The sequence below is a fragment of the Onychostruthus taczanowskii genome, unplaced genomic scaffold (assembly GCF_017590055.1).
Source record: "Onychostruthus taczanowskii isolate IOZ18803 unplaced genomic scaffold, ASM1759005v1 scaffold198, whole genome shotgun sequence".
Classification (NCBI taxonomy): domain Eukaryota; kingdom Metazoa; phylum Chordata; class Aves; order Passeriformes; family Passeridae; genus Onychostruthus; species Onychostruthus taczanowskii.
The window spans coordinates 123,948-131,808 of record NW_024499217.1 but is presented as its reverse complement, the minus strand read 5'-3'; the positions used below and the strand labels follow the sequence as shown (position 1 = coordinate 131,808).

Sequence of the window (7,861 nt, the reverse complement as noted above, 5' to 3'; positions counted from 1 at the left end):
CCGAGCGGCCAGGTGAGCAGGGACGGGGCAGCGGTGCCGGGGTCACGCCGCTCCTTTCCGGGGCCCTCCAGCCCCGCCGCTGCCCCGGGAGCGCAGCCGGGCGGCGCGGGGCACCGGGCGGGCGCGTGCCCTGCCGCCGTGGCGGTGCCCCGGTCCCCGCGTGCGCTCCCGGGTCACTCGCGGGGGTCACCGGCGAGCCCCGTCCGTGTTCCTACGGCGCAGCCATGTGTCACCACCGCGGGTCGTGTCGCCACGGGGGTGGCACCCTGCCGTGTCCCCGCGGGCAGGTGTCCGTGTCCCCGTGCGGGGTCGCGGGGCTCCCCGTGACACAGGTGACGCTGCGGAAACACACGTGTGTCCCGGCAGGGTCACCGGGGCCGCTGCCCGGGGCCGCCGTGTCCCTCGGGTGCCCCCCCCGCGTGCGCTCCCGGGTCACTCGCGGGGGTCACCGGCGAGCCCCGTCCGTGTTCCTACGGCGCAGCCATGTGTCACCACCGCGGGTCGTGTCGCCACGGGGGTGGCACCCTGCCGTGTCCCCGCGGGCAGGTGTCCGTGTCCCCGTGCGGGGTCGCGGGGCTCCCCGTGACACAGGTGACGCTGCGGAAACACACGTGTGTCCCGGCAGGGTCACCGGGGCCGCCGTGTCCCTCGGGTGCCACGTGCCCTGGGCTCTGTCCCTGGCCCCGGGGGTGTCCCGGCTGCCCGGCCGGGGATCCCCCGGCCCCCCCACCGTTTACCCTCTGGGGCTATTTTCGGGCTCCGCGGGTATTTTTGGCTTCCCGATGCGGAGCTGGCTGGGGACGGGCCGTGCCGGTGTCACCCGCCGGGACACCCGATCCCGGGGGATGCGGCCGCTGTCCCCAAGCGGCGTTGCACAAGCGGGGTCGGGGCCCTCTTGCTGCATCAGCCCCGCGCCGTGAGTCAGCCCCGGACAGGTGGGGCCGGACGGTGTCACCCGCGGCCACCGGCCTGGCCGGACAGCGGCTGTGGCCACCGCGGGGGACGCTGGTGACGCGCGGCGCTGCGGGGCGGCGGTAAGGGCACCGAGGGGGGTGGACCGGGGGTCCCATCCTTCCCCAGGGGGTGATGGTCCCATCCAAGAGTTTGGGGTCTCTTCCAAGAGTTTTGGGTCCCGTCCTGCCCTGTGGGGGGTTGTCCCCCTGCCCCAAGGTCCGGGGTTCTGCCCTGCCCCAGAGGGGTGGGGGGTCCAGTCCTTCCCCGGGCCGGGGTCTGCAAGGCGTTGAGAGGCCACCAGGGCTCAGGACACCGAGCGGCCAGGTGAGCAGGGACGGGACAGCTGTACCAGGGTCACGCCGCTCCTTTCCGGGGTCTTCCAGCCCCCGGAGCGGGGTCCTGAGCTGGTCCCGCTCTGGGCTGCTGCCCCCGGCTCCGTGGGGAGGGGGCTCTGTGGGGTGTCTGTGGGTACACGAGTGCATGGGGAGGGGGCTCTGTGGGGTGTCTGTGGGTACACGAGTGCATGGGGAGGGGGTTCTGTGGGGGGCTGTGGACACATCCAGTCCTTCCCCGGGCCGGGGTCCGCAAGGCGTTGAGAGGCCACCAGGGCTCAGGACACCGAGCGGCCAGGTGAGCAGGGACGGGACAGCTGTACCAGGGTCACGCCGCTCCTTTCTGGGGTCTTCCAGCCCCCGGAGCGGGGTCCTGAGCTGGTCCCGCTCTGGGCTGCTGCCCCCGGCTCCGTGGGGAGGGGGCTCTGTGGGGTGTCTGTGGGTACACGAGTGTCCGTGGGGAGGGGGTTCTGTGGGGGGCTGTGGACACAGGGGTCCGTGGGGAGAGGAGTCCCCCCATTCGGGCCGGGCATCACAGCATGGCCCGGGGGGCGGCTGGGGGAAGTATTGGGGTCCCTCGGACCTTGCCGTGGTCCCTCCCGGGGAGCCCTGCAGGCTCACGGCAGGCTCTGGCACTGGCCGGGCCGGTGGGACAGGACGGGCCGGTGGCATCTGCGGTGTCACCTGCCCGCGGCCGGGGCCAGCTCAGGCCACCCGAATTCGGGGCACGCGGGCGGCGCTGCGGCACCCCGGCGGCATTTCCGGTGCCCCACATCTGCCCCGGCCCCCGCGGCGGCCCCGCGGCGGCGGCAGGTGCTCACGGTCCCCGGCAGGTGATGGCGGAGCTGGGAGAGGAGGACCGGGACTGCCGGGAGTACCGGCGGCTGGAGGATTGTGAGGAGGACTCGCCCCTCGGCGAGGAGGAGGAGGAGCAGCTGCTGCTGCACGTCACCGAAGGACCGACAGGTACTGGGGTCCCGTCTGGCGGGGGATCCGGGGTCCCGTGGGCTGTTTGGGGACCCCAGGTGGTGTTTCTGGGTCCTGGGTGGGGCGCGTGGTCCCGTGGGGGGGGCGCAGTACCGCATTCCCACCTGATCCCCCCGTGTTTTTCCCCCCAGACTCGTGGCACCACATTAAGGACCTGGACAGTTTCTTCACCAAGATATCCTGGCACAGCCCCTGGTGGCACTGTGGGCGACATGGGGGAGCATGGGGTGACTCTGGGGGGGGGCGGGGACGGGACATGGGGGGTCCATCGCCCCTTCACAGTCTCCTTAACCCCCCCCACATCTACCAGTTCCACCAGAGGAATGGCTTTGCCTGCGTCCTGCTCTCGGACGTCCTCGAGCTGCTGTAAGCGACGCCGTGCTGTCACCGTGCGGTGACACCGGGCTCCCGCTGACCCCCCCCCCGTGTCCCCCCCCCCCAGGCAGTTCCTGTTCGTGGTCACCTTCAGCACGTTCCTGCTGTGCTGCGTGGACTACGACGTGCTGTTCGCCACGCGCCCGCTCAACCACAGCCACGTCCCCGAGCGCGCCAAGGTGACGCTGCCCGACGCCGTGCTGCCCGCCCCGCAGTGCGCCCGCAGGTGGGCAGGGCGCACCGGGGACCCTGCGGGGGGGTCTTCTCGGTGCTGCGGGTGACCCACGGGCTCCCAGCGGTGTGGGTGACACGCGTGTCCCCCAAGGGTCGGCGGTGGCTGCGGCTCCCGCTGCCGCCTGCGTGGCCATGCAGATGTCCCCGTGCCACCAGCGTGGCTTTGCGGGGGCAGGGTGCCACTGGTGTGGCTCATGGGGTCCTGGTGCTGTGGGTGCCGTGTCCCCAGCAGCCTCTGAGACTGCAGCTGGCTGTGAGGCGGTTGGTGGCGCTGGTGACACCTGTGTGTCTGCAGGCTTCGTGGCAGTGGGTGGCTGCTGCCTGTGAAGGGTTTGTTGGCCCTGCTGACACTTGTGTCCCCACCTGTGTCAGCAGGTGGCTCTGATTTTGCTGGTACTGGGTAGCTGTGGGGGCATCCCAGTGGCACTGGTGACAGCTGTGTTTCCTTAGCAAGCTCTGTGGCGGTGGTTGGCAGGGGGCCACGGGGGGCTTGGTGGCACTGGCGACACCCATGTCCCCGCAGGCTCCGTGGCAGCGGGTGGCTGCTGTTCCTGCTGGTGCTGGCGGGCGCAGTCTGGCTGTGCCGCCTGGTCACGGCGCTCCGGCGCCTCGTGGGCTACTGGGAGATCCGGAGCTTCTACATCCGTGCTCTCGGCATCCCCGCGGTGAGGGGCCAGGGGCTGGCGGGGGCTGCGGGGGGCTGGTCTGGGCTAGGGGAGCTGGGGTCTGGGCTAGGGGGATTGCGGTCCAGGCTAGGGGGGCTTGGGTGTGGGCTGGGCTGTCAGGTGCCACCAAGGGGGCTGGGGTCCGGGCTGGGCTGTCAGGTGCCCCCAGGGGGGCTGGGGTCCGGGCTGGGCTGTCAGGTGCCACCAAGGGGGCTGGGGTCTGGGCTGGGCTCTCAGGTGCCACCAGGGGGGCTTGGGTCCAGGCTGGGCTGTGAGGTGCCCCTGTGGCAGCCGGGGTCCGGGCTGGGCTCTCAGGTGCCGCGGGTGCCCGGTGCCGTGCCGGGTGACACCAGCACCGAGTGGCGCTGGGCCGTGCCGCGGGTGCCCAGCGCTGATGCCCGTGCCGTCGCCGCAGGAGGAGCTGTGTAACCACAGCTGGCAGTCGGTGCAGGCCCGGCTGCTGGCGCTGCAGCGGCGCCAGCCCCTGTGCGTGCCGCGCCGGGAGCTGACGGAGCTGGCGCGGGCGGCCGTGCTGCTGGGGGCGGCCAACCTGGCGCTGTGCCCCTGCGTGCTGGGCTGGCGCCTGCTGCTCGCCTTCTTCAGCTACGCCGAGGGGCTGAAGCGGGCGCCGGGCAGCCTGGGCGCGCGCCGCTGGTCGCTCTACGCGCGCCACTACCTGCGCCACTTCAACGAGCTGGGCCACGAGCTGCGGGCGCGGCTGGGCCGCGGCCACGCGCCCGCCACCAAGTACATGGACTCCTTCAGCAGCCCGCTGCTGGCCGTGCTGGCTCGCCACGTCGGCTTCTTCGCTGGCTCCGTGCTGGCCGTGCTCATCGTGCTCACCGTGTACGACGAGGACGTGCTGACGGTGCAGCACATCCTGACGGCCATCACGCTGCTGGGGCTCGTGGTCACCGTGGCCAGGTGGGTGCCGGAGCGTTGCGCTTCCGCAACTACACCGTGGCCATGGTCAACAAATCCCTGCTGCCCGTGCGCTTCCGCCTGCCGCTGCTGGGCCCCGTGGTCTTCCTCACGCGCGGCCTGCAGTTCAACCTGGAGCTGCTGCTGTTCCGCGGCCCGGCCGCGCTCTTCCAGAACACCTGGAGCCTGCGGCCGCAGGTGAAGCGGGCGGGCGCGCGGGTGGTCACCGTGGCCAGGTGGGTGCCGCAGTGGTGGTCACGGTGACCAGGTGGGTGCCAGAGCGGTGGTCACGGTGGCCAGGTGGGTGCCGCAGCGGTGGTCACCGTGGCCGGGTGTATGGGCCAGACCCTGCGCTGTGCCATGCGGGGCCGGGTGGGCAGCGGGGGGCTGCGGTGGAACCCCGCCCGTGCCCCTGCAGGTCCTTCATCCCGGACGAGCACGCGGTGTGGTGCCCGGAGCAGCTGCTGCAGCGGGTCCTGGCTCACGTCCATTACCTGCCCGAGCACTGGCAGGGCCGCGCCGGCCGCGCCGAGACACGAGCAGAGATGGCGCAGCTCTTCCAGTACAAGGCGGTGCGTGCAGCCCCCCACTGCCCGAGCCCCCCTCGCCCACTCCCCTGGGACCATCCTCTCCCCGTAGCTCCCCAGTCCCAGCACCCCACAGACTGGGAGCCCCCCATGCTGCGACTTCCCAGCCCTGGGACCCCACCTCAGGATCCCCAGCCTGGACCCCTCAACACTGGGACCCCCTGTCCCAATCCCCTGCCCTGGGACCCCCCCACCCCCAGGACCCCTCGGAGTGGGAGCTTCCTGTGCCAGGATCCCGTAGCCTGGATCCCCCAGACTGGGACCCTCCTGCCCCAGGCCTCCCCACTCTCGAGGCGCCTCCATCCTGCTTTGGGATCCCCCACGCTGAGATCCCTCCCCCCCGGGCAGCCCTGCCCGAGGACTCCCCTCCTCAGGACCTACTGCCCTGATACCCCACCCTGGACATCCCACCCCAGCGCTTCCAAATCTGGGACCTCTGCCCGGGGGACACCCCCCAATCCCGCTGCCCCCCCACTGCAGGTTTTCATCCTGGAGGAGCTGCTGAGCCCCCTCGTGACCCCCCTGATCCTCATCTTCGCGTTTCCCCCCCGCGCCCTCGACATCGTGGACTTCTTCCGCAACTTCACGGTGGAGGTGGCGGGCGTGGGCGACATCTGCTCCTTCGCGCAGCTGGACGTGCGCCACCACGGCAACCCCCAGGTGGGCACGGCGCCGGGCCGGGGCGTCGCGGGGCCCTGCGCGCCCTGCCGGGGTGTGCCACGTGTCCCTGTCCCCGCAGTGGCTGTCGGAGGGACACACGGAGGCCCCGCCGGAGCGCCAGGCGGAGCACGGCAAGACGGAGCTGTCGCTGATGCGCTTCGCCCTGAGCAATCCCCGCTGGCGGCCGCCGCCGCCCGCCCGCCCGCCGCCCGCCCGCCGCTTCCTCGGCCACCTGCAGGCGCAGGTGACCCGCGACGCGGCCACCGCGCCCGCCCCGCGGCACCTGCTGCCCGAGGGGCCGCTGGCCGCGTCCCTGCTGTCCGAGGGCTCGGCCCTGGCGGTGAGTGGGGGGGCGTCGGGGGCGCTGCGGGATGTTTTGTGTCTCCCCGCTGACGGTGTCCCCGCAGCCCGAGGCGCTGGTGACCAGTGTCCTGGCGGCCCGCGACCCCCGCTTTGGGCAGCCCTGCGGCACGGCCAGCGCCACCGCCAGCCTGCTGGCGTCCCTACGGACCCCCCTGGGGACCCCGCCCTGCGGAGCCCCCGACAGCCCCGCGGAGCACCCCGAGGACAGGTGGGGGCGCGGGTCGTGAGGAGGGGTGACGGGGGAGGCGTGTCGGGGCAGGGGAGGAAGGGGTGTCACAGCGAGGAGGGGTGCCGTGGCGGGGGTGTCACCGCGTGTCGCCCCCCGTGCCCCAAGGCCGGCGCTGAGTGAGTCGCGGCTGCGCAGCCTGAGCCGCTCGGCGCTGCTGGCCGAGGTGGCCTCTGCTGAGATGAGCCTTCACGCCATCTACCTGCACCAGGTGCGTCACCCGCCCGTCCGGGGTCCCCCTGCCCACAGCACCCCGGGTCCCTTGGGGCTCCCTGGTGTCTCTCACCAGAGCGTCACGGTCTGCGTGCTCTGCCTTACCCCCGGAGCCCTGCCTGGCCCTGGTCCCTTGTCCCCCGTCCCTCGTCCCCAGTGCCGTTCCAGGCTGCCCCCAGCCTCCGTGACCCGCTGGGTGACACCCACCCTCCGTTCTCGGCCACTGATGTCACCCATGGTGCCCCTTCTGCCCCCCTTGGGGGCTGGGGAGTGTCCCGGGCACGGGGGGCTCCGAGTGCCAGTACGGGGGGCTCCGCTGTGCTGGGGGGTTCCAACAGCAGTGTGGGGGTCTGGCTGCCTGTGGGAGCGTTCTGAGCTGTTCCCTGACCCCTCTGCCCCCCAGCTCCACCAGCAGCAGCAGCAGCAGCCGCAGGGCCCCGGCCCCCAGCCCGCGGGGGCACCCAAACACCCCTTCGTGACCACAGGTGAGCCCGGGGGCTGTCCCGGGGGCTGGGGGACACTGCTGACGCCCCCCCCCCACCGCGGGGCTGAGCCTGGAGCCGGGGCAGAGGGGTTCTGGAGGTCCTGACCCCCCTGTGCCCCCCAGGCTCGGCTGCCCGGGCCTCGCAGCTGCGGGAGATGCCGCTGGGCGGGTGGGCCGAGGAGGAAGAGGAGGAGGAAGAGGAGACGATGACGTAGCCGGGCCCGGCGCCGGTGGGTGGGGACACGGGGGAGCGGGGACCCCCGGGACTGGGACATGGAAACCCCCGGGGGTGGGGGACATGGAGACCCCCAGGGCTGAGGGGACAGGGACTCGGAAGGGGCACACTGGGACACGGAGGGGCTGGGGAACAGAGACCCCCGGGGCTGGGGAACAGGGACCCCCGGGACTGGGGAACAGGGACCCCCGGGGCTGGGGTTCAGTGGGGGCTGGCTGCCACGTGTGCTGGGGTGCCCAGTGTTGGGGTCCCCAGGTGGCAGGGTCCCTGCTCGGGGTCCCTGCTGACACCCCATTCCCTCTGCAGGGTCCTGGTTGTGCCGAGACCCCCCGGAGGTGCCGGGGGAGCCACCAGGGGCACAGTGGGGGGCTCGCCGTGCCCACTATGCTGCCAGGGGGGCCCTGTCTGTAGGAGCCCCCTGCTCGGGGCGTCCCTGGTGCCCCCACTACGGTGCAGGGCCAGGGGTGCTGCCAGGGCCCCCCCAGGTGCTGTTTTTTGGGGGGCACAGGGCTGGTGCCCCCCGTGGTGCCCCGAGCACCAGCTGAAATAAAGGTTTACAGAGGGGCTGTGCCCGCTGGCTGTGCCCGGGGTGAGCTGGGGGTCCCGGGGGGGGGGCACATGGGTG

At 72.7% G+C, this 7,861-nt stretch overlaps 2 protein-coding genes across 4 annotated transcripts in view; one reads left to right on the top strand and one right to left on the bottom strand.

Annotated features, from left to right (window-relative positions):
- The window catches only part of ABCB8 (ATP binding cassette subfamily B member 8), a 7,463-nt gene extending 7,088 nt beyond the window's left edge, over window positions 1-375 (bottom strand). Inside the window, exon 1 of the mRNA XM_041402371.1 lies at window positions 216-375. Coding sequence (XP_041258305.1) covers window positions 216-226 — 11 coding nt within the window. The 5' untranslated portion in view covers window positions 227-375. The remainder of the gene's footprint in view (window positions 1-215) is intronic.
- A 103-nt stretch (window positions 376-478) lies between these two features.
- On the top strand, window positions 479-7,800 carry ATG9B (autophagy related 9B). Of its 3 annotated transcripts, none has more exons than XM_041402369.1 (15): window positions 479-1,034; window positions 2,120-2,252; window positions 2,405-2,448; window positions 2,575-2,639; window positions 2,716-2,874; window positions 3,406-3,547; window positions 3,963-4,471; window positions 4,887-5,040; window positions 5,536-5,715; window positions 5,795-6,055; window positions 6,123-6,286; window positions 6,413-6,515; window positions 6,921-7,002; window positions 7,125-7,231; window positions 7,543-7,800. In XM_041402369.1, exons 2-14 carry the CDS (start codon window positions 2,123-2,125, stop codon window positions 7,214-7,216), a joined length of 2,085 nt encoding a protein of 694 aa, XP_041258303.1. In that variant the 5' UTR covers window positions 479-1,034; window positions 2,120-2,122; the 3' UTR covers window positions 7,217-7,231; window positions 7,543-7,800. The 3 variants fall into 3 exon arrangements, with proteins under 3 accessions (XP_041258303.1, XP_041258302.1, XP_041258301.1); XM_041402368.1 differs by lacking the exon at window positions 479-1,034 and adding an exon at window positions 1,053-1,278; XM_041402367.1 differs by lacking the exon at window positions 479-1,034 and having other exon boundaries at window positions 1,725-2,252.
- Window positions 7,801-7,861: the final 61 nt, after the last annotated feature.